Source organism: Neodiprion pinetum, chromosome 5 (genome assembly GCF_021155775.2).
Source record: "Neodiprion pinetum isolate iyNeoPine1 chromosome 5, iyNeoPine1.2, whole genome shotgun sequence".
Lineage (NCBI taxonomy): Eukaryota > Metazoa > Arthropoda > Insecta > Hymenoptera > Diprionidae > Neodiprion > Neodiprion pinetum.
Window position 1 is genome coordinate 846003 of NC_060236.1, and position 22313 is coordinate 868315.

Below are 22313 nucleotides of genomic sequence, written 5' to 3' on the forward strand. Positions count from 1 at the left end.
AATTTCCGGTGTGGTCACTGACGAGGAGCAACGTACCGATCGAATGGAAGACCGTGATATCCTGTTTTCCCGGCATCAGATTCGGTTCGAGGAAAACGTTACCTACGGAGGTGATCAAAGAAATGCCCTGGACCACGAGCCCCCGCAATTCGTTGCGCCCGCTTGACTCGTTGTCCAAATAGATTTTGACCCTTCGGTAGAGCGGTAAATCCAGTTCACAGTAATGAAAACGACCGCTGCCGACAGCTGCGCAGACCGTTTAAAAAATAGGTAAATTATACGTCCACTCATCCTAATTGGTAGATAGAGAATTTTTCTGCATCTAATTATTATTATGTACGACTATTAGCGTGGTCTTTAAAAAGGTCATTTTTGAATTTCGACTGGTTCGCCCACCAAATCAGCTCCACATAATTCAAAAGTAATTCTGTAAGATTTTCACATTTTTATTTCAACTCTAACTCGTTTCCCAAGTGGCTTTCCCTGTTCAACCCTTACCGGGGGTTTCACCATTTAGAATTTTCAAATTCTTGGTTCAGATCCGTAATCAGCGAGCCAAAAAATCCCCCTAAAACAAATTTCATCCAAGTCCGTTGGACAGATTTGATGTGCCCCTGAAAGGTTTGAATGGGATAATCCACTCTTTTTAGGGCGCGGGTTAGCGTTGAGATAAGAATATAAAAAAATTAGGAAATTATTGTTTAATTATGTGGAGCCGATTTGGAGGGCGCATCGGTCAAAATTAAAAATTGATTTTTTTAAGCTCCACCCTAGTAACTATACCGTTGATGTGGGCGCCATTTTTGACCCACTCGTCGAAGAGGATTGGTTCGGAGGAAGAAGTCGCCGTAACTAAGATGTCCGCTCCTTCGGCGCATTCTCTTCCGGTACGAGCTACCCGCGCCTGATTAATGCCGAGGGTTTTCAACTCTGCAACTAAACGTTCCGCCTTGGGCAGCCGATGATTCCAAATGCGGATCTGAAGAAAGGCGATTTCAGGTATTATCCTTTCGTCGAAGGTGAACCTGTCTGTACTAAAGCGTTCTTGCCGTCGTCTAGTTTGACGTAAAATAGCGCTGGATAACTTACAGGTGATGAATATGATTCTACAGCCGAAATAAAATACGAAGTGTGCGTAAGCGGAGGCCATGACGGTTTATGACAGTCCCCGAATCGCTCGTTTCAATACTTGAAAACATCGTTCAATTTTATCCAAACTTCCTGTTATACCCCAGCTATTTCCACTCAACAATTTTATCTGTCGGACAGTTATATCTTTGTAACAATATCGATTCGGTAACGGTATCCTTTTTTTAATTTTGAAAGGGGTTAACTCTGACATGTGTAAAACTGACTCTATAAATAAAGATGAAACATGTCCGGGCAATCGTAAACTGGTTCCTACCTCTGATATATTTGAGTAAGCAGCATGAAAGGCCAATGCGTGATTTTTCCCCTGTACTCCGGCTCCGAATATACCGAGAACGATCGGCTCATCGGAACTGTTTGACAATGAGTGTCTCTTTTTGTACAAAATATTCGTGGCCGCTACAGAAGCTGCCGCTGTTCTCCTGGCTGTTATTTCCGTGGCTTCCAATACCTGAAAATTCCGTAAAGAATTCTACATTATACCGTTGAAGATATATAAGACCAATGTTGGGCACAATACTTTTTTTTTCACACACAATTACTTTCTGGCATCGCATGAGGGAAGAGCCTAATGTGACAAAGTATGCGTGTATTGAGAAGCGTAGGTAAGGGTTGATATCACATGAACAGTCGCGAAGCACAAGTACAATAACCTTGGACTTTGGTGGTAACAACGTAAAGGAACGAGATGTAGAATTATATCGTGTATACAAGCGAGACAGACTTCTTACACAAGTTAGCTTTCCGCTGGTGACATCGAAGAGAAGTATAGTGCCCAAAATATTAGGCAGCGGATTTTCTCTTTCGGAATTCCCTGTGAAACTAGTCACTACTTTGCATGCCAACACGGGCTCGCCTTCGTGGACATCATTATTGAAGTCAACGTAGCCGGGCATGGTTAACATGATCCTGAATGAAATTCAAAGAATCGTAAAAATGAATTCGATTATTATTTTTCTCTTTAATAACGATATCGAACGACTAACCCCTCGTCTCTGATGGGTGTAAAAGATCTCAGAGGTTGTACAGCATGTTTCAAAGCTGACGCCAAGAGAGCTTGGTGCATAGCATCGATCAGGGGTAACCATTGTCCGTCTAGTAGTTGCGATACTCTGGCTTCGTTCAAGAATATTGGTAATCCGGTCGCCATCTCCCTGTCAAAGTTTTTAACGCTGAATTAGAGGGTAGACAGAATTGGCGAATTAGGCATACAGGTATATTAAATAAATTGCCGACCGACGTGACGCAAAGGCAGATATAATGCGTGCGACAAATCAATGAATATGAAATTTACGTGTTGCAGATTTGTACAATTATCATAAAGATTGTATTCAGTCAATATGAGCTCGCGATTTTCACGCTATAAATTCCAACTTTCGGAGCAGCCTCGATTTTCCTGCGTCAACGATCTCGCGATCGCAAGTCATCTGATGTGATTCTTTTTTATTAGTTTTCAACTACACGCACCTTGCTGAATTATTTCCACTAAGAGGCGTTACAGTTAACGACGTATTGGTTGCACTGTATCCGATAATTAATAATTCGCTAACTAATATCAACCACAGGCACTTCAACATATTTTAATAGAACAAAGGAAAAAACTGAGATCTTTGAATCAAAGTTATATCTTCACTGAACAGATTTTACGTATAGGAAATATGTTATGAGGTCAATATCGAATGCTGACTGATCCGTTGCGCATGCGTGATTCGTTTAGACTGTATTCCAGATTTTCATTCGCAGTAACGTTTTTCAAGTTTTCGTCTATCGCGATGTATTTTCTAATCCTCGAAAATGGTTCCGCTGATCTTTCGCTGATGTTTTCTTTTCACGTTATTCCGTATAATATAATTTAAAAATCACAAGTCTAGTTCCGCTGAACAAAGATCGCGTCACGCTGGATTGTTTAACATATCGCAAATGCGTAGTGAAACTATTTCGAAATTGCAAGCGTTCCCCAAATTTACATTCACAGTGGTGTTTGATGTTGGTGTGCTTAATATGACGCGTCGCAAACTTCTTTAGCAACTGAGCAGTCGAACTGGAATTATGTGCGATTTGCAACATTATTATAACCGTAGTAGAGATCAGTGGCTTACCCTCGCGACAATTCTGCAGTACCGATTAGGCAAAGAGCTGAAAAAAATATCTCTAGATTTTTTTCTACGTCCTCTGTTTTTGTTTTTTTGTTTTTTTTTTCAATAACCTCGATTGACCAGCTGGCACGAGTTTCAAATTTCCCCGTATGAGTCAAAGCTCGAAGCGTGTGGCGATTGCGAGTGATTCCGATCCGTGGTTAATCATAGGTAGATATTACCACTTTCGGTACTCCAAAGTCAATAAACGATAAAAAGGGAAAAAAAGAATGTTTAGTTCTCGATTGAGAGCGCTCGTTTTGCGTGCTGAGCGATATCACCACGCGTTTGTAACTTGTTGATATGATTTTCTATCTTTGCTTTGTTGTCAAACGCGGGTTACCATATGTATGCACCGTATGTACTAATTATCAGTCTTTGGTTGCTGACGTAAAACACACACTTCCTGACATTTGGGGATCCGAGCAAGAAACCCTCGTTCCAAACGGTTATTAATTAAAATATAATACACACGAATCTGAATAATCTTACGAAATTTTAAACGCTGCTGCATGTTGCTACCCGTTCTCGATTGAACGCAGTCGGCTTTTCACACTCATTCAATATTTAAAAGCAGAGTTTCACGTGGCAGATAACGAGCATGCTGAGTCTCAGACCGATAAGCCTTGAATTCTTGTTACGATGTTTAAAAATTTCAGGAGCAAAGAGCACTGCAAAATCTTGCGAATGATTTAATTAAACGTTGAACTCACTGGGCGTCGCTTTTCCTGCGTCGTTGCGATTAGAACAGTGTATAACCTCAATGTTGAAGCAAATACAAGATTCCGTTGATTCCGTTGATCACCGACGCGTTACTACGGTCACAAAGCCCTAGATTAAGTGTTTGTCCGTACTCGTACACAAGGCAGGCCGATGGGTTTCGGAAACAGATCGAGAACAGTGCAAAACAAACGACAAAACTCTGACAGCCACGACCTTGAAAAGACTAATGTAGATGTTGGTCTCGTTTGTGCGATGGTAACTGTACATTTTCTGTCAGATTGATGTTTGTAACGTTATTTTAATGATGTATCTTTGGAAAAACTCGTTATTTTGCAACTTGGGAGGATTACCTGAAATGTAAAAAAAACCGTTAACAGAGCAAGAACAAACTCAGATTTTGTAAATTCAATTTCTTGCGTTATTCTAAAGGTGCAAGATAGTAATTTTTTTTATCACCGTCACTAAGTTCAGCCTCGTTATTTTCTTGATCTGTTTTGGAGCCAGATTATCGAATGCATGACAACCGATTACAGAGACATTAGTTTTACGCAAGGTTAGTTATCCCTATAAATTTAATTTAATTTCGCTTTATTTCAGGTGATTATTTTTATTTCTTTTATTCATCATATCTTCCCATCGCCATCATGGCTGCAGCAGCGCGATATACCTCGGAAATGTACAACGATATACAGAAGCTGACCGACGTGAAGAGCGGAGTGAAGAACGGGTCACCTGTATTTTATGCCCTCGACGGCTTGAGCCAAAGCGAAAAAGACCGATTTATGAACTATCGAACTGTCAGACCACCGAAAAATATCGATGTAAGTATGCAACTTACTTCCCTATGGATTATTGCTTGAAACCGGGACACGACGATTACACGAGTAAAACTTTCACTTGTCATTTGAAGCTGTAAAATCTATGAATTTTTAAAAAACCCTGGTTGCAAAATTGACCAATTCGTCTTCCCAATTTTGAAGAGAATACACATCTGCTACTAGAGAGTGATTAATTTGGTACTTTGTCGATAATAATAATATGTTTCACATCAGCTTCTCGAGGGAGATGACTCTGGTGTTACTAGTCATAACCCAACAGCAATGAATAACTTTCCAAGCGAGCACTCGTTGTCTTCAAAAATTAAAGAGGTAAGTTAAACAGTTCCATTGCTCTATCGATTTTCATCTACAACTATTTACCAGTACTTTCGTAACTCGTGATTTAAAAACTTATCAATCCTGGCAGACTTGGTAATTTTTAGGATGTAATAATTTTTTTCTAAGTTGTCTTGACGTTTCGAGAAATCTTTCAAAATTGCATTCGACCTTTCACTTTTATGCGACAAGCGCTAGCTGTAAATTTATGCTTGCATTGAATTGAATTTCAACCAAATATTTGGTAAAAAGCAATTTTTATAAAATTGTTACAGGCCAATGGAATGGACCATTCAAACTATGCCATTGAGCGGCACTTTCAAAGATCAATATCAGCGTCTCCAGAGGTAAACGAAGAATCTACGTATACGGCGTCAAGTGTAAACGAAAGTAGCTTTTGTACAGAAAATGTTTTACCTGATAACCAGAAGACTAATGATTGTACCAGCGCAAAAACAATTGACTTGAAAAAATGTAGATACTCTAAGAATGCGGCTATAATGGGTCTGCTCCGTAACAATATAATACCCATCGAAGCTTTGATTTCGGACAAGGAAAGTGATGACCATTTCTACCCTGAGACAATTAGTCCAAAAATAGAGCCCTCGACTAGTAGCAGTAATAAAGAGGAAGCAATTGGAGGTGAAACTGGTAAAAGTGACTCCAAAGACTTGAATGAGGAGACAAAAAAGAATCCAAATTACCCACAACTTGTGCCACACCCTGAAGATCCAGACATTTACACCCATCCTGTCCAAGCGCACGGTATACTTGAGGATTCTAAAATTGATTATAAGCTACCACGCAAGGGTACAAAAAATACCACGACTCCGAGGCAACAGTTGATAAGAGATACTCTGGACGATAAAAATTTTGAATTCAAGTCAAAGAATCGAGCAGCAGCACCGAAAGCAAAGTCTAACTTTAGTTTTCCATCTATGCTTGGCCGCATCACTGACTCTTCGCTCGATAACAGTCGAGTTAGTTCAGCTCAAAGCGATACTTTTAATCCGTTTGTCATCGACAATAGCGGTACGTTTTCAATGAATGATAACGAATTTCCTAATCTAGGAAAATAAAACTATTCCGGCCACCCCCCATTCGTAACTCTACAAATTAGGGAAGTATAACGTGGTTACTTGTTTCTGGACAAGTTTTTCCATTTTTGTTAAACCAGTGTTCAAATATTTCGTGCCATAAAACATTCAGACGTGTTGTGAAAAACTAATCAACACGTGGTGTTGAATACACTGTTATATAGAGTTCGAAATTTGCTACTTAAGATTGATAATGTTACTATCATTATTATTGTTATCACCATCGTCATCATTGTCGTCATCGTCATCGTCATCGTCATCGTCATTAAATACCACATACCCGATAGCGTAAGTTGAGTGTAAGTGGGGTTCTCCTACTTTGTCACAACTACATCTCCGTTCTAGTTTGAATGAGGAAATGAATTGTTTTAAAAAACTAAGATTAATTGATTTCAACCTAATTTATACTATAACAAAAATTTATCTTTGTACTTATGAAGATCCATATTACTATTCCAATGACAATAACGAAACTACGTGTTAAAGCTTCAATGATGTAAGGTTTTATAAATTTATTATCCATAAACTGTGATAATTGTTATCTAGTTTTACGCTTCCATGTGAACAAAACACCGCAAGTAATAATTTATAGTTTATGGTGCAATAATGGTCACGTAACATTGAAGCTCTATGAATTGTATTTCCAACATACAAGACAACAAGGCGTCACAGTGATCTAAATAATTAGAGATATATTTCTTCGCAGAAGCTAACCGTTTGTTATTTCCCGTCCGCAAGTTTGTCTTTTTTCACTTGTCATTTTGGAGAGCTATTTTCAATCATTCAAAGTTATTTCTGAGGCATTTGATTGATATTGTTTAGTCACAGGTGGTAAAATTTTCTACGAGATACGATTCAACCATTCGATTTTTTGCAATAAAAATTTATGTAATTTGTCATTGAAATTAACAGATAACATGTGACTTTTATTGTAACTTTTTGTATCTCTGGTAGTTGTCAGAAAATAGATAATTTATAGAATTTGGTATTCGATATACTACTTTTATTGCGTATTTGATAGGCATATCGACTACGATTTTTGGAATTTAGAGAGTTTGAAAACAATCGTTGTAAATGATTTTTGATGCAAACTTGCGAAATATAAGTTCTAAATCAATAAATGAATAAAATGCGGAAAAAGATATTATATATAATCTATGAAGAGTATCATGTTTAGAAAGCGGACGCTATTAAATTTTCAAAAATGAATAAACATCTGTTTGTTACTTTGTTAAGATTATTTGAGAATTCTATTTTTGAAAATTTAATTTCAAGGTCTAAAAACACTTGAATAATATTACAAGTAAACGATTATCTAATAACGTGATAATGAGTTTTCCCAAGCAATCAAGAATTTATCCATACTTTATGTGTTTTACACTTATCCTCGGGTCTTTTTTAATAATCGAGATTCTACTGTATTTCGAAATCATTCGAACGAGTATTCCATAGTATAAAATATAATGCGATTTCAGTTTTACGTAATTCTTCGTGTCTACTGGATATATTTCGGTCAAGAAATAAGCGTACAGTAGTACGAGTTACTGTTTTACCGTTCTAGTGTTTCGTTATCAACAAATGATTGTACTATTGATATATTTTTTCAAGTTCACAAGCTACTGCGTAATTGTTGCAATTCCGTCTACATGTATTGTATTTCTATCAATTTCTCACAGTAGTCCTGTCACCAATATATTATAATTAAAATTTCATGAACTACATTGTTTTAACGCATATCTTTTTCCGACAATGTTGTAAAATAAGTGTTCAGGGTGAATGTAAAGTAGATACCTCCAAGTAGGAATGTTGAATCATACGTTGTATAGACGAAAGAGTAACTATGGATACATATAATATATTTATGTTACATATTTTATATTCGCGATGTAAGAAGTAATAGACTGTAAGTGAAAATGGGTAAACTCGTCAGTGCCTGGCCTCCATATATTCTCTGCGTTACGTCTACACAAGACTTATCTACTTATGTATCATAAATATTATAATATCCTAACGGAAATCCGCTCTGTTTCTATTTTCAAATTTCTCAACATTACAAAACCTATTTTTAATATCTCAAACATCGAGAACGTTTATAACTTTAAACTTCGAATGGTGCGTACAAATAAAATTGAATATTCGTTTAAAATAATCACCCACGTCTCTTTCCCTAATTAATCCGTGACATTGCACAAAAAGCGACAGAGTAATTTCACGACAAAATTTTTTAGGATGTACTTTCGGCCCGTTCAGAAAACTCGTCTTCCTAATTTGTACCTAATTTACAAGCCCATCGTCAGACGCGTGCAGAAGATTCATTTAACTGAGTGACTCAACGGAGTCAACGATTAATGGAGCTGCGACGTTTGATTCCAGTGTTTTATACTACACCGTAATTACCGCGTTTCAAATTGACGAGAAAATTTTTCCATTGCCAGCGGATAAACGTACGTTTCCTTTCATTTGGCTAAACGATAATCGCGCAATGCCAGACGAGTACTGATCGAAAATATTGCTGCAGCTAGAATGTGCAAATTGGTACATCATTGATACTAATCAATGAGATCTCGAGTTCAAGTCACGAACAAGTAAATAATTATATATGTGTACAAGTTCATCCCAGCCGATACAAGTAGGCGATATTTTTCGAACGTCTTTTGACGTTACTCGTTTCTCTGTCCAACACAGTGCGGTTTACTTATAATACACTCCTCTACGATCGTATGTATAATCACTTGCCCAATAAGCCTTCAAATTCCAACTCTGGCTGGTCGCGTCTCTTCCTTTGGTATATTTTTCCGTTCGAAGTGCACAAGCGGTATTCGTAAGAAGCTGATCCGCTGCTCCGAACCCGATAATTTCATGGTACATAGATGTCCCAGACACCGTTTGTGCAAACGAAAAACCAGCACAGGATTCTAGATTATTACCAAGCTTAGGAAAACTCGGACTTCACTGTCGTAGCCAGTACGAATATTTTATAAAAATATTATTGTTGGATAAAGTGCTGTGGAACTTTTCACCGAACACGATGGAGGATGTTACGGAAATGTCTGAGACGGTGAGTCGACTTTCAAAACTATTATACGATTTTCCTACAGCGTATCAAACTGCTCGGATTCGATCGCATTGATTGGGCTTCGAAAATACATGCGTCTGTCATAGAATTTATTTAACCAATAAATTTGTCGTAAAAAATTTAAAAAAAATATATTATCACAAACAGTTCTGATTTGGAAAGGATCTTTTTCTTGCATCAATTTTCCAACAATCCATTAAATCTGTTTACAATACTCGAATTTAATATACGTAGAGCCAATTGCATGACTTCTGTATTGTAATTGTGTGTGATGCAAGCCAAACGAATGAAAATTAATGGTTTTAGAATATCGATATTTTATTTTATCAAATGAAAACGGTTTCGCGAATATTTCTTATAAGAAATACTTTGGTTTGTAATTAGAAACTTTATACTTTTCTTAATTAACTACGAGCAGCGCGCAAAGTTATAACAAAATTACATTCCGGATTCTCGAATCCTGAATAGAAACGAACTTGTTGTTACGAATAATGATATTATGTAAACGATGACCGTACACTTTATTACACGTTTAAAATACATGTACACACGACGAAGTGACAACAAATTCACCATCTTTCAGCGTGCATCGCCAAATCAGCCGTTTGAAAATTGCACCAACGTAAAGTCCGGCAATAAAAAAACTGACATAAATTATGGGATCGACGACGTACCCCCGTGGTATCTCTGCATTTTCATGGCTCTACAGGTGTGTGGTATGACAATTAGGAAAACTACTCTACTGCCAAATAGTCGTTCTGACAAAAAAATGAAAAATGAAAAAAAAAGGAAAAAATATTCATGCCGTATTATGTAATATAATCCAGAACATCGAAACTTAAACAACAAAGAGTAATTGAAAAGTAGACAAGTTTGCTTAATTTTTCAATGATTTCAATGTGCAATGAGGCACATGACGAAAAAAAAAATCACAACGTTTATTACTTTCGCTGATTTTAGATGGTCAAAAATTGAATACTGTTGGTAAAAAAAAATAAATAAATAAAAATACGACTTCTAAGCTGAATTTAGTAAAAATCAACGCCCCCGGGTGGGCTCGAACCACCAACCTTTCGGTTAACAGCCGAACGCGCTAGCCAATTGCGCCACGGAGGCCGTTGGAAATTACAGCGATAAATGCATATAACAGTTAATGAATACTTGTAAAATATGCAGAGTGAACAAGTTTGTGAAAATACTTTATGCACCTCTTATCGCAGCACTACTTGACGATGATAGGAGCGATAGTATCGATACCGTTTATTCTGACTCCGGCGCTTTGCATGGCCGAAGATGATCCGGCGAGAGGGTCGATCATTTCGACCATGATATTCGTTACCGGAATCGTAACGCTGTTGCAAACGAGTTTCGGATGCAGGTCCGGGACGATTGATCAAATAATGCACAATATTCGGTACACGCAAATATATTTATTTTCAAATACTTAATCGCAGATTACCGATCGTACAAGGGGGAACGATATCATTCCTGGTTCCCACTCTGGCAATATTAAGTTTGCCCGAATGGAAATGCCCGGCACAAAACGTGCTCGACGGCATGTCTAAACCGGAGAGAACGGAACTATGGCAAGTCAGGATGAGGGAATTGTCTGGAGCTATTGCCGTATCCGCATTGTTCCAAGTTGTGGTCGGTTATGGAGGTATATGTAAACAGGAATTACTCGTAACGACGAGAAAAAGTCACCTCCGTGCGTTCTTGTAAGGGCGCAAATTTTTTCAGCATACACGCTTATTGCTCGTTACGTGCTACAAATGATCCATGTGTAGAGGAGAGATCGTGTGAAAAACTCGCTGGAAATAATTTGTTCAAGGTTGTTATTGAATATTGAAGTCATTCTTCGGACTTTGTGGATCACAAATCGATGTTTTGCTCTACCTCGTGTTTCTGATCAGCTATCGTGTCACGTACTTATTCGCGGAGATTTACTGTACCGTGAATACTAGGGTGTGCTGAAAACAAATGTTTTTTTTTTCGAACCCGCAACAAAAAAAAAAAAAAAAAGAAATACCGAGATAGAATTTTCCTAACTCTAACCGATTAAGAGATACTCGAGATGATTTAATGTCTGTAAGCGAATATCTCTGTATCGTTTAGAGTTGGGAAAATTTCATCTCCGTACTTTTTTATAGAGCGTGAAATTTCGTATCAGAAATCGTATTTAGATAGTTTATTACTCAAGCCGTTTACGAGAGAAAAAAAAAGTAAAAAAATATTCCGATTTTTTGTACGTGTTATTTGAATGGAAAATGGAAGAAATAAATTAGACACCTCTAGATATTCTATTTCAGATCCTCCAACGAAATTTTGATACGCGTTTGAACGAATACCCTTTTCGCCGGAAATGGATGAGAGATGGGAAAAGACTTTTTGTAATTACAGGAATCATCGGATCGATGCTCAAGTATGTTACTCCTTTAACAATCGTCCCTACGGTATCTCTGGTCGGATTGTCGTTATTTGAAAACGCTGCAACGGCAGCATCTCAGCACTGGGGCATCGCCGCCGGGTAATATAAACTTAATTGTCATACCGCCGTATCGGCGACTTGTCCTGAACGAGAACTCACCATCGTTTAACAATGATCAGAGCGTGAATAAATTTCATCATTTCTTTTCCAGAACAATCTTAATGATGACCGTATATTCCCAACTCCTAGGGAATTTACAAGTGCCTATGATAGTTTGGCGGAAAACTGGTGGTTTCCAAATCGTTTGGTGCTACTTGTTCAAACTTTTTCCGGTGAGAAGGATTTGAGCTAAAAGAACCTTCGCCATTTTTACCGTAGTCGATTTTTTCGTGAGCCAGACTTACGTCGCTTTCAGGTTCTATTGACCATATCCATAATGTGGGCTGTATGTGGAATTTTAACAGCCACCGACACATTTCCGCCCGGGCATCCGGCGCGCACAGATGTGAAAATAAAAATTCTCCAAGATTCGTCCTGGTTTAGGATTCCTTATCCCGGACAATGGGGTCTACCCACAGTGAGTCTGGCGGGGGTCCTAGGAATGTTGGCGGGTGTATTGGCCTGTACAGTTGAGTCGATCAGTTACTATCCAACGACTTCTAGAATGTGCGGTGAGCAGATTGACAGCTACAATAAAAAGACCAAGGGTTAAATACGTGCCCCACTTTTTATTCTAGCATTGCATTCGTACTTTGCTTGAATGAGATTGTTTTCTTTTTTGTCATGGAAATTTCGGTTTGGATGATAAATGGAACGTTATCGACAAGAGTATCATTTATTCGTAAAATTATTAACAATATGCACAACCTTGTCCGTCTTCCACTTATTGGAAAGGTGCGAAACACGTAGCATTGCGAACAAAATAAATGTTGACCAATCAATTACGCAGTTAGGAACTCTCCACGTTGCTCGTACTCGTTCAATAATGCTTTTGATTTACTTCGTTTCGTTTCAGGAGCACCACCGCCTCCGCTCCACGCGATAAATCGAGGTATCGGTACCGAGGGTCTTGGTACCGTATTAGCCGGGCTCTGGGGCAGTGGGAACGGCACAAATACATTTGGTGAAAACGTTGGCGCCATAGGTAGGACATCGAGCGATGTTTCTACAATCAAAAGTGGATCAGAAGTAATTTAAAACGTTATTGTACTTTGGAAGTATATTTGCTTTTTACCTCTTATCAAATTCTAGGTGTAACTAAGGTGGGTAGTCGAAGAGTGATTCAGTGGGCGGCTGTGATCATGATTATACAGGGTGTTGTGGGTAAATTTGGAGCCGTATTTGTAATCATACCTGAACCAGTAGTCGGTGGAATTTTCTGTATAATGTTCGGTATGATAGCTGCGTTTGGTAAGTGATTGTTTAACGAGTAAAAGACGAAGGACGTCATATTTCAATATCAGAAACAAATAGTCTTATCTGAAAGTTATTACGTCACTCATGGGCCTGAGATTTCTCGGTAATATATTTTTTTAAATATCATTTATGTACAGGACTGTCAGCTCTGCAGTATATTAATCTTAATTCGGCAAGAAATTTATACATACTTGGGTTTTCAATGTTCTTTCCATTGGTAAGTGCGTATGAACTTTGTACGCAAAGCCGACAAAAAACAATACAAACGACTTGAGGTAATTACTCGATGATTGCTGAATAATCGACAGGTTCTCTCGCGATGGATGTCGCATCATTCCGATGCAATAAAAACTGGCAGTGACATTTTTGACAGTGTCATTACCGTTTTACTAAGCACGACAATTTTAGTCGGCGGTGGGTTAGGCTGTCTCTTGGACAATATTATACCAGGTGGGTAATAATTTTAAGACACATTACCCTTGAATTTGTAAATAATCTGAATATTACTGAACGCTACATGCAATCCATTCATTTTCACATATTTCTCGGACAGGATATGTTTGAGATACAAAATTGTACCTCTATAGTTGTAATAATGCTTTGTTGACTCTTTATTTAATGTCAACTTCTCTCTTCTAAAGGTACATCGGAAGAAAGAGGATTAGAAGCATGGGCAAAAGAAATGGCATTGACCGATGAAACCCCAGAAGATGATGAGACCGGGCGTACTACGTACGTACCAAATACTTTTGACTTCCCAATTGGTATGGACACTTTGCGAAGGTAACGTTTTCAATGAATTTTACGCAAAATTTCATACCGCTTCAAAATAATAATATATGAAATCGAAGTTGACCAGAACAATTTTTTTACTTACGATTTGTGATTTCAATCACTGTTTTTAGGTGGAAATGGACATCTTACTTACCTTTCTCCCCAACTTACAAGCCAAATCAACGTTGGTGGTATTGTAAAAAAGAATGATAGTACAAAATTTGAGTGATAAGGAGTAGCCTGTTGTTAGTCCACGTGGTGAAATGACGATGGTGATTTTCTCTGTAGTTTTTTTTTTACTTAACCGGATGTACGATATTAGAAACTTACATGCAAGATTTAACGTGCTGTCAAAGTTTGCACAAGCTTGCGCAGCAGTTCTTTTTGCTCGGTATCTAAATACGGCCATAACTCGCCTTCCAGTTCCAACAATGCTTGATAATCCTGAGACTGGCAGGCCAGTACTAAAGACTGTAACAACAGCATTTCATCTTCACTCATCCCGGGACCTTTAATAAATGAACGAAAAAAAAAGCAGTACTTCATCAGTATCGATGCTATACGGCATTTTCTAAGTGTATAAAATGTAAAATCGTACTTAATAATAAAAGGTGATACCTGCATTGCTGCTCTCTTCGACCCAGGCATATTTTTCCAACAGTTGAGCCAATGACGGAGCTAGTCTTTGCGGTGTCGGTTGTAATATGAGGAGCAGCAGGACTCTGCTCACTTCGCATCTATATTTTAATCAACAAGTAGGAGCGTTAGAAGGAAGTTTCTTCCTCTTCTCTACAATTACTTCATTCCAAAGTATACTTCAAAATTCTAATAAATGTCACAAGCAACCGTTTAACAACAGTTTTATAACAAGGTTAAAGTTGGTAACTTTATTGTGACGGGTAAAACTTCACCATTTCACTATTTCAAGATTTCAAAACACGAGTATATCTTGTTTTGTTACGGTCTACTGATTTTAAACTATTCGATGTTCACAAAATAACAATTTTTTCGTAACACGAATCGTTACGATAATGTTATTAACTTCAACATGATGTTTTATAAGAATACAGACCTGTGTAATATGTCACAGTTATTTCCAGTGGCTGTATTTCCTCCTCCGACATTAGCTTCCACTAATTCTGCCAATTCGCTAAGCACGCTTAAAGCTGTTACGTAATCACCTGAAATGTTAAAAATTAGAATTTCATTATAATAATTATTAATAATTTATAGTGCACAAGTTTGAAGTATACCCTGCTTAATATGAGTTGACGCAAGCATGCCAAGAGACTGCGGTGTCGCATGTATGCTTATCGCTCTACGAAGTTGCTGAGAACCAGCAGGACTTGAACCCAAAGCAGTAGCCAATTCCAGTGCCAAGCCAGCCGCCGCCATACTAGATCCTGGCTGATTTTGAGTGCGAGCCAAAGAATGGCCGAAACAACTCACAGCTGCCTAAAATATTTATCAATGGTGAATGTAAAATAAAATAATAATTGGAAAACTTGTTTGACAAAAAATCAAATTCCTGTCCTACGTAAGCTGAATTGGTTTTACTTCATGCGCGATCTTATTGTTACCTGCACATTCTCTTGACCCGGAGCAGGGCATCCGATCATTACGTTCTTTTTCTCCGCTGTTAGAAACTGTCTGCCGGCTCTAGCCAGCAAACTGGCCTCTGTGCTAGCATTGCCCAATGTTCCTTGACATCGAGCTGCCGCGAGCCAGCAAAGACCGGCATACTGCCAGAGTTCCTTCTGTTCGCACTGCGTCGCTAACGCACCTGGTATAAGAATAATTGATTAATTCTTTCATTGTTTCTGTCTTCGTTATTTGAGGCGGGAAATAAAATTGAATGACTTTCTAGCTGCCATCTCATGAGAAAGGAAATAATCAAAATAACGTTATATCTTTAAGAAAAGATTATTGTTCGCAGTTAAACGCTTTAAATGTTGACGAGGTGTGTCGAAAAATCATTGGATACTTACTGAACTGATCGCAGGCTTCAGAGACATTTGGTTTTCTCAAAAATCGTCTGAAACACAAATATTTAGATGAAAACATGTTACACTAACCAAATACGGTAACTCTTACTTTTTCAATTTATTTGAAATCGCGTGATACTGGACCAAGAATTCGTCGCATCCGGTGGATCTGTTGAAATCGTAATTATCACCCTCGGACATCGCGATTATTTTACCAATGTTAAATTCTCTGCCTTTATCGTTGAGCCAACTTCTAACGCGATCGGTGGACCTGTCAGAAAATATCTTAACCTCAAAATTTGACAACTAAATCGTGTCACCAATAAGGATTGATCATGATTCTACCCGACGTACTCTGTAAACTGGGACAAAAATGGCGGATGTTTTTGAAACTGCGCATCCGCTTCTTGATATCTCTGGAATAGATAAGAGAGATAAAGTAAACTGATATGCACCGCTTTGCTTTCATGTCTCGCTGTCGTTATCTTACTCTAATGATTTCGTAATCTTCATCAGAGACGTCGTCAATTTCTTCGGAGTACTCGATCTCTGCCATCGTCTTGATAATACTGAATTCACTTATAGTGCAGTCGGTAGGAAACTGATAACGAAACAAACTGGCCAATGTGGCATGTTCTTACGTTTTATTATCCTTTAACTTTTTACGGTCCGTTAAATTTGTTCTTTATCAACCGCAATGAAACGGAAGTAGTAAACTATGATTGCGGCTAAGGTCTGAATATGGTTCGGTTAATTATTTTAAATTATGTCACCTTTTGTTTCCTCGTTTTTAACAGAATCCACATAAATGTATTCGATTTTGATAAAGACGTATCGCTTTATCGCTAATGTCATTAAAAACAATTTATCATTAGTCACGTTATTTTGCATAAAGTATACATCATTCATTCAAGTATGTCATTATCATATTTCTTTAGCATTTCACATGTTTCAAAGACAGCTGTTTATGTAATGGCTGGTTTAACGAGCAAACAGCTTAGCTGGAAGATCCGTCTTGTAGGGGAAATTTTCCTGGGTTCCAACCCTTTGAACACTTTGCGACGCGACGTAACACGCTCTCTTCACTTTCTCTGCCAGCGACAAATTGGCATGGTACGCAGCAAAATAGGCAAAAGATCCTAAGAAAGCATCACCGGCACCCTGCGACCAAATACGTGTAATTATTACTGCTCGAATATTTTTTTTTTTCATTGCTCCGACCTCTCTGTTTACAAACTTACAGTTGTATCAACAGCTTTAACTTGTTCAGTTGGAACGTGGACTATATTTCTGCTGCTTTGGCTGGCAAAAACTGCTCCCAACACTCCAAGCGTTAGAATAACTGTATTACATCCTCGAGATAGAAGCTCGTCCACGGCCGTTTGTGCTTCAGGTATTCCAGTAACGGAAATACCTGTCATTATTTCAGCCTGTAATATCATACTTAATTCATGTGCGTCATCAAATGAGATTTCGAAGGGAAAATACTTTTTCAACGCGCAACTATATACCGACCTCCGTCTCATTCACACAAAAAATATCGCACAATTTAAGCAAATCAGGATCAGGATTTTGTATCGCTGGTGCTCCGTTCAAAATCGATAGACCTGGAATGAGAAATCAGTCAGGGATTATCGGGTAATCACAACGTGTAAATATAAAATGCAAGATTTTTTTTTTAGAGATTACGCACCATGACCCTTGAAGATTTTTAGTGCCTGCAACGTTGGTAATGGTGGCTGTATTTCGAATTGACACAGCAAGACTTTGGCGCTTCTTATTAAATCTGCTGCATCGTTGATATTATCGGGTGTTAAAAGTCTGTTTGCTCCAGGTACGAAAATAATAGTGTTTTCGCCTGATTAAATATTGAAACGGTACAGAAACATTATTTTCATCACGATATGCAGTCAATTACCGTTATCATAAATCAATTGATACCTCACCGCTGTCTGTTACAGTGATTTGAGACGCGTCACTGGATACCCCTTCTTGGATATAAATTTTTGAAATGTCAACATTTTCGTGCTTCAATTGCTCCAAATATTTCTGTCCAAAGCTATCATCACCTAACTGAGATATAAAATAATCACTCAAATATAGTGGTCGGCTGTTTATCGATTCTAGATTAGCAATAAAGATTAAACTTTTATCCGATGAAATGTGATTCAAACTTATTAAGACTCACCGATGCAACAAAGCCAGTCGAAGCACCTAATCTTGCTGCAGAAATACATTGGTTTGCTCCTTTTCCCCCGTGACACGTTAATAATTTTTTACCACATATCGTCTCACCTCCTTTAGGAAATCGCGAAACGTAACTATGAACATACAAGTAGACAAAATTATTCTCAATAGTAAATACTGAAGTATAAAAAATCACATATTAACCTAAATATAACACAAGCGGGCACGGGAAATAAATTGAACTAGTGTTGTGTAAACGTTTTATAAAAAGCCACAGGTGGCAAGTCAATGCTTGAGTAAAATAAGATGAATTTCACAGGTATTGGCAATCCTGTGAAAAGATTCAAATACTCCGAAATTGCAATGAAAAACCTCCTTCTGTATCTTACTGAAGATAGTAAAATTACAGGCTGTGCGATTTGTTGGTCGAGTATACAAGATGAGCAAAATTCTCTAATCCTCACCACATAAAATCAATCACGTATCCACCAACGACGACAATGTCCGGCATGTTGACGGAGCTTTGGAAAGTAAGCTACTGAATTTGAGATTCCAAATGAGAAGTAATTGTAATTTCGTTCTTGCAGGTCACTCCATGGTCTGCTGGCTGGTTGGTTTCTAGAGTCAGCCTACATGCACACTTGTGGATATACCGGAGGGTATTGAGGATGTATAATTGTGAAACTGCTTGATATAATTCTACTATCTTATTTTACTAGCATTTTTATCTAGACAAGCAGTGCCCTCATAGGATTTATTATCTCAATAAAAATTTTAATCATCTAACAAACACTATGTTGACCCACGACAGTAACTAATTATCACAATACGATCAGTCAAGTATGTTATTCATGCTGGTAAAAACAAAAATCAATCAGTTTTCTTGAAATCAGAATGAAGGAGTGTTGCAGGCCGCTCCTTCATTCCTCAATTTGAAACTGCAACCTTGGGACTACGACGCTTCGCTATGTGCTCCGATGACTGAATATCAGAAATCACCTAGAAATTTCCAGTACTAGCGCATCGCGTGTACTGAGAATTATTTACTTCTGCAAAGAGTCTTTGAGCTCGTAATATATCACTCAAAAAACAGGGTTTGTTTGCTTAAATCCAAAAGATTAAAATCTTCGTGGCGTCGGTACTTTACTGTTGCGCGGAGAAATTGATCTTGCTAAAAATGTCAGCGACGAAATTATCTTTAAATGTATATTCGTTATGTGTGTGAGCCTGATACGCTTTTCATATCTCGGTGACAATTAAGGTAAGGTGTGTCAATTCAATGGAATGATGTAGATTATACACGCGTTGTTACCTTAGTTTTTACAGTCGAATAAACATTTACTATCTGTGAATTGCAGTGAAAAAAACTGATAAGAATTTTTTACGATAGCTGTTTGTCGACTGAATCTTACAATTTATGCCCTAATGCAATGATGAATTAGTGATTTGCCGGAATTCTAACTCTTAGAATCCATGTACATGGAGAGTGATAATTAAGGATTTATTTGTAATAAGTAGAAAAAGCACGAATTTATAATATTAAAATATGGATTTTATGGATAGTTCCAATGTTTTATACAATGCAGAGGTCACTAGATTATCGAGAGAATAAATCTGCTGGAAGATCTTGTTTGTATGGAAAACTCGATTGAGTACCAATCCTCAAAACAGATTGAGACGCGACGAAACACGCTCTCTTCGCTATCTGATCTATGGACAAACCAGCATGGTATGCAGCGAAATAAGCGAATGATCCTAGAAAAGCGTCACCAGCTCCCTAAAACCAAAATTATAGAATCATTATTATTAGACACAATTATATCTGTGCATGAGATTCTGAGACACACAATTTCCCTGAAAATTGTAACCAGATTTTTGGAAACACACTCACAGTAGTGTCGATAGCTGTGACTTTCTCCGTCGGAATGTGGATTACATTTGGATTACTTTGAGAGGCATAAACTGCTCCTAGGGCGCCGAGTGTTAACAGAACCGCGTTACACTCTTTTTGTAAAAGTTTGTTCACAGCAATTTGTGACTCGTATAATCCAGTTACTGGAACCCCGGTCATAATCTCAGCCTGTAATTTCACATGCTGCTTATTCCAAGTATGCTGTCGGATATGAAGAGATTTCGGCAGCACGAATTGGTACAACGATATTCAAGATATACCGACATACCTCTGTTTCATTCACACAAAAAATGTCACAGGATTTTAACAACTCTGGATCTGGATTTGGCATAGCTGGAGCACCGTTCAAAATAGATAGACCTGAAACAGTAAACATATATCGAGATTGTTAAATAAATGAAAGGAAGTGCAAATGACATTTTTTAGACTACGCACCACGGCCTTTGAATAGTTTCAAAGCTTGCAGCGTAGGTGCTGTCGGTACTTCAAATTGGCATAGCAAAACCTTGGCGTTTTTGATCAGTTCCTCGGCATCGTCGACATCTTCAGGACTTAGAAGTGTGTTCGCTCCAGGGACAATGATTATGGTATTTTCGCCTATTTGAATTTTCAAACTTCCTTACTCTTTATGATCTGTATTCTTGACTTTATGTCATCTGAATATTTCTCTTCAAACACTATTCATATCTATGTAATGATCAAGCAATTGCTCCACGTACCGCTATCAGCTACAGTAATTTGCGCAATGCCGCTGTGTATGCCTTCGCGCAGATGCACCTTCGATACATTTACATTCTCTAGCTTTAGTTTCTCAAAGTATTCCTTTCCCAAGCTATCGGCACCTAGCTAAAGCCATCGCCGCTTTAGTAAGATTCTCGAAAGTTACCAACTAGGCCGTAATAGAGTCAATTTTTATTTTATTCATACAACAAACGTATGCAACGATCTTTTCTCACCGATGCGATTAAGGCTGTCGAAGCACCTAGTCTTGCGGCAGCAACGCACTGGTTTGCTCCCTTTCCACCGTTACTAGTGACAAACTTTTCGCCACACATCGTCTCTCCGACTTTTGGAAAGCGTGAGGCATAGCTGTTAAATAATATAATTATAATCGTTTTGAACAATGAATCAGAAGGTAAATAATATATGTGTTAACCTCACTGCGCATTGATCAAATTGTAAAATAATTCTGTTGAATTCAATCAACTTCGAGCCTTGTAAGGAACATCAAAGGCTGCACAAGTAATATTCTGCGACTACATTTATGGTTTCAATTAGCTGATTATACGTGTTTCAAATTGTATTTTTATAATATTTATGGTTATATTGATTTGTGGAATAATTGAGTCGTATACATATATATCATTCATAGTGTACCTATACTTACCATGAAAAGTCAACCATACACGAACCGACAACAACAACATCACCCATCTTGCTACAACTAGTCGGCGAATTTGAACAATAGACGTGTACAATAACACACCGGCAAAGAGGTAGATATAGCTTGAATCAAGCCAAGACTGTATGGCCTGGTGCTTATGTAACTTATCGATATGCTATCGCTTTTTTATAACACGTATTATCTTATGATTAAAAATATGCGAAAAAACTGGGCAAATTATTCTCAGCGAAACAGATTTATTCCAATAAGATCGATTACCAGTCGATTATCATTAATTCTTGATATATATAACACTTCTGATATGATCCTTCAATTTGATAACAACTTATGACTTAAACGAAAAGTTTTAAAAAAAAATTTCGACAGCCAATTTTCATTCGCTGCGTTTAAATCTCTGTTCACCGCTTAATTGAGCAATGTGTTCGCCGCTAATAGGGGATTTCGCACCTGCTTTGACCCCACCATTAATACCTTTTGTATTAATGTTTCCTTCTAGGCCTGCCTTTGCTGCTATGTCAGGAGTTAAAGCAGCACGAGCTGACAACCCTCCACCCAAACCAGCCGGCCCTACGTTTCCTTCAAATCCTGCAGACGCCGTCGAGCCCCACGGGGTCGAAACTTTGGCTTTCAATCCCCCCAGGACAGATTTTGGTTTATTTTCGGCAAGGACATCGACACCAGCCGAGAAACCAAGGAAATTGAAATCTATGCCCTTTTCACTGATATCGATAAATTTTTTCTGTAAACATCACAAAACTATGTGAAAAAAAGAGAATCGCGAACAACGATGAATTGCAATTTTTCGTAGATGCTACAAGATTGTTATACACTATATGTTTGTTTTTTATACACTTGACCTCTGCAAACTCATA

General features: G+C 37.9%; 6 protein-coding genes, 1 long non-coding RNA gene and 1 other non-coding gene across 31 annotated transcripts in view; 3 read left to right on the forward strand and 5 right to left on the reverse strand.

The window, feature by feature from the left end:
• LOC124218968 (ketimine reductase mu-crystallin) overlaps positions 1-4132 on the reverse strand; it is a 34493-nt gene extending 30361 nt beyond the window's left edge. For 3 of the 8 annotated variants that reach the window (XM_069136266.1, XM_069136265.1, XM_069136264.1), the window contains exons 1-6: positions 2617-3108; positions 2136-2303; positions 1881-2058; positions 1406-1600; positions 784-979; positions 37-246 (exon numbers count right to left, since the gene is read on the reverse strand). In XM_069136266.1, the coding sequence (XP_068992367.1) occupies positions 37-246; positions 784-979; positions 1406-1600; positions 1881-2058; positions 2136-2303; positions 2617-2726 (1057 nt within the window). In that variant the 5' untranslated portion in view covers positions 2727-3108. Of the gene's footprint in view, positions 1-36; positions 247-783; positions 980-1405; positions 1601-1880; positions 2059-2135; positions 2304-2616; positions 3109-3776; positions 3921-3997 lie in introns of those variants that run through there. The other 5 variants (XM_046625971.2, XM_069136262.1, XM_069136263.1 and 2 more) reach the window with 3 other exon arrangements.
• Positions 3367-8275, forward strand: LOC124218964 (uncharacterized). 5 transcript variants are annotated; one of them, XM_046625963.2, is made up of 4 exons: positions 3367-3455; positions 4605-4828; positions 5060-5155; positions 5437-8275. In XM_046625963.2, the coding sequence occupies exons 1-4, from the start codon at positions 3395-3397 to the stop codon at positions 6238-6240; spliced, it is 1185 nt and encodes a 394-aa protein (XP_046481919.1). In that variant the 5' UTR covers positions 3367-3394; the 3' UTR covers positions 6241-8275. The 5 variants fall into 5 exon arrangements, with proteins under 5 accessions (XP_046481919.1, XP_046481918.1, XP_046481921.1 ...); XM_046625962.2 differs by lacking the exon at positions 3367-3455 and adding an exon at positions 3540-3732; XM_046625965.1 differs by lacking the exon at positions 3367-3455 and adding an exon at positions 4130-4262.
• Positions 8276-9137: 862 nt separating this feature from the next.
• LOC124218953 (solute carrier family 23 member 2) lies at positions 9138-15304 on the forward strand. 6 transcript variants are annotated; one of them, XM_069136255.1, is made up of 14 exons: positions 9138-9316; positions 9918-10043; positions 10555-10712; positions 10789-10994; positions 11735-11861; positions 11974-12094; positions 12178-12433; positions 12778-12906; positions 13014-13172; positions 13316-13395; positions 13487-13628; positions 13820-13961; positions 14084-14224; positions 15186-15304. In XM_069136255.1, the coding sequence occupies exons 1-13, from the start codon at positions 9287-9289 to the stop codon at positions 14160-14162; spliced, it is 1755 nt and encodes a 584-aa protein (XP_068992356.1). In that variant the 5' UTR covers positions 9138-9286; the 3' UTR covers positions 14163-14224; positions 15186-15304. The 6 variants fall into 6 exon arrangements, with proteins under 6 accessions (XP_068992356.1, XP_046481883.1, XP_046481888.1 ...); XM_046625927.2 differs by lacking the exon at positions 15186-15304 and adding an exon at positions 14614-15176; XM_046625932.2 differs by lacking the exons at positions 14084-14224; positions 15186-15304 and adding an exon at positions 14614-15179 and having other exon boundaries at positions 13820-13910.
• TRNAN-GUU (transfer RNA asparagine (anticodon GUU)) lies at positions 10377-10450 on the reverse strand. Its single transcript has one exon. It is a non-coding gene; the product is annotated as a tRNA-Asn (tRNA).
• On the reverse strand, positions 11048-16562 carry LOC124218967 (40-kDa huntingtin-associated protein). Of its 4 annotated transcripts, none has more exons than XM_069136260.1 (12): positions 16428-16562; positions 16292-16353; positions 16047-16208; positions 15941-15987; positions 15533-15735; positions 15206-15407; positions 15025-15133; positions 14571-14689; positions 14283-14461; positions 12630-12927; positions 12167-12449; positions 11048-11145 (listed from the first exon to the last, which is right to left on the reverse strand). In XM_069136260.1, exons 1-9 carry the CDS (start codon positions 16491-16493, stop codon positions 14292-14294), a joined length of 1140 nt encoding a protein of 379 aa, XP_068992361.1. In that variant the 5' UTR covers positions 16494-16562; the 3' UTR covers positions 11048-11145; positions 12167-12449; positions 12630-12927; positions 14283-14291. The 4 variants fall into 4 exon arrangements, with proteins under 4 accessions (XP_068992361.1, XP_068992360.1, XP_068992359.1 ...); XM_069136259.1 differs by having other exon boundaries at positions 11733-12449; XM_069136258.1 differs by having other exon boundaries at positions 11048-12449.
• Positions 16563-18788, reverse strand: LOC124219829 (ribokinase-like). The gene is made up of 7 exons (XM_069136269.1): positions 18589-18788; positions 18126-18258; positions 17884-18010; positions 17631-17795; positions 17453-17544; positions 17179-17367; positions 16563-17098 (listed from the first exon to the last, which is right to left on the reverse strand). The coding sequence occupies exons 1-7, from the start codon at positions 18633-18635 to the stop codon at positions 16919-16921; spliced, it is 933 nt and encodes a 310-aa protein (XP_068992370.1). The 5' UTR covers positions 18636-18788; the 3' UTR covers positions 16563-16918.
• Positions 17338-21754, forward strand: LOC138191002 (uncharacterized). 4 transcript variants are annotated; one of them, XR_011177203.1, is made up of 4 exons: positions 17338-17575; positions 18444-18654; positions 18712-19385; positions 21409-21754. It is a non-coding gene; the product is annotated as an uncharacterized lncRNA (long non-coding RNA). The 4 variants fall into 4 exon arrangements; XR_011177204.1 differs by having other exon boundaries at positions 18534-18654; XR_011177205.1 differs by lacking the exon at positions 17338-17575 and adding an exon at positions 18253-18443 and having other exon boundaries at positions 18534-18654.
• On the reverse strand, positions 19518-21407 carry LOC138191001 (ribokinase-like). 2 transcript variants are annotated; one of them, XM_069136271.1, is made up of 7 exons: positions 21198-21407; positions 20993-21125; positions 20756-20882; positions 20472-20633; positions 20305-20396; positions 20016-20204; positions 19518-19901 (listed from the first exon to the last, which is right to left on the reverse strand). In XM_069136271.1, exons 2-7 carry the CDS (start codon positions 21089-21091, stop codon positions 19722-19724), a joined length of 849 nt encoding a protein of 282 aa, XP_068992372.1. In that variant the 5' UTR covers positions 21092-21125; positions 21198-21407; the 3' UTR covers positions 19518-19721. The 2 variants fall into 2 exon arrangements, with proteins under 2 accessions (XP_068992372.1, XP_068992371.1); XM_069136270.1 differs by having other exon boundaries at positions 21193-21407.
• Positions 21755-22313: the final 559 nt, after the last annotated feature.

Bases quoted from the DNA above. Each gene is read 5' to 3' on its own strand.
- LOC124218964 (XM_046625962.2), top strand. From the start codon at position 3,588: ATGATTTTCTATCTTTGCTTTGTTGTCAAACGCGGGTTACCATATGTA. The intron at 4,829-5,059 runs GTAAGTATGCAA...GTTTCACATCAG, and splicing joins GACCACCGAAAAATATCGAT to CTTCTCGAGGGAGATGACTC. The intron at 5,156-5,436 runs GTAAGTTAAACA...AAATTGTTACAG, and splicing joins TGTCTTCAAAAATTAAAGAG to GCCAATGGAATGGACCATTC.
- LOC124218953 (XM_069136255.1), top strand. From the start codon at position 9,287: ATGGAGGATGTTACGGAAATGTCTGAGACG. The intron at 13,173-13,315 runs GTAAGTGATTGT...ATTTATGTACAG, and splicing joins CGGTATGATAGCTGCGTTTG to GACTGTCAGCTCTGCAGTAT. The intron at 13,629-13,819 runs GTGGGTAATAAT...TCTCTTCTAAAG, and splicing joins CTTGGACAATATTATACCAG to GTACATCGGAAGAAAGAGGA.
- LOC124218967 (XM_069136260.1), bottom strand. From the start codon at position 16,493: ATGGCAGAGATCGAGTACTCCGAAGAAATTGACGACGTCTCTGATGAA. The intron at 16,354-16,427 runs GTAAGATAACGA...TATCTATTCCAG, and splicing joins AAGATTACGAAATCATTAGA to AGATATCAAGAAGCGGATGC. The intron at 15,134-15,205 runs GTATACTTCAAA...TTAACATTTCAG, and splicing joins GTCAACTCATATTAAGCAGG to GTGATTACGTAACAGCTTTA.
- LOC124219829 (XM_069136269.1), bottom strand. From the start codon at position 18,635: ATGCCGGACATTGTCGTCGTTGGTGGATACGTGATTGATTTTATGTG. The intron at 18,011-18,125 runs GTGAGTCTTAAT...TTTATATCTCAG, and splicing joins CGACTGGCTTTGTTGCATCG to TTAGGTGATGATAGCTTTGG. The intron at 17,368-17,452 runs GTCGGTATATAG...ATGATATTACAG, and splicing joins TTTGTGTGAATGAGACGGAG to GCTGAAATAATGACAGGTAT.
- LOC138191001 (XM_069136271.1), bottom strand. From the start codon at position 21,091: ATGTGTGGCGAAAAGTTTGTCACTAGTAACGGTGGAAAGGGAGCAAAC. The intron at 20,883-20,992 runs GTGAGAAAAGAT...CGATGGCTTTAG, and splicing joins CGACAGCCTTAATCGCATCG to CTAGGTGCCGATAGCTTGGG. The intron at 19,902-20,015 runs GTGAGTGTGTTT...TTTTGGTTTTAG, and splicing joins TCACAGCTATCGACACTACT to GGAGCTGGTGACGCTTTTCT.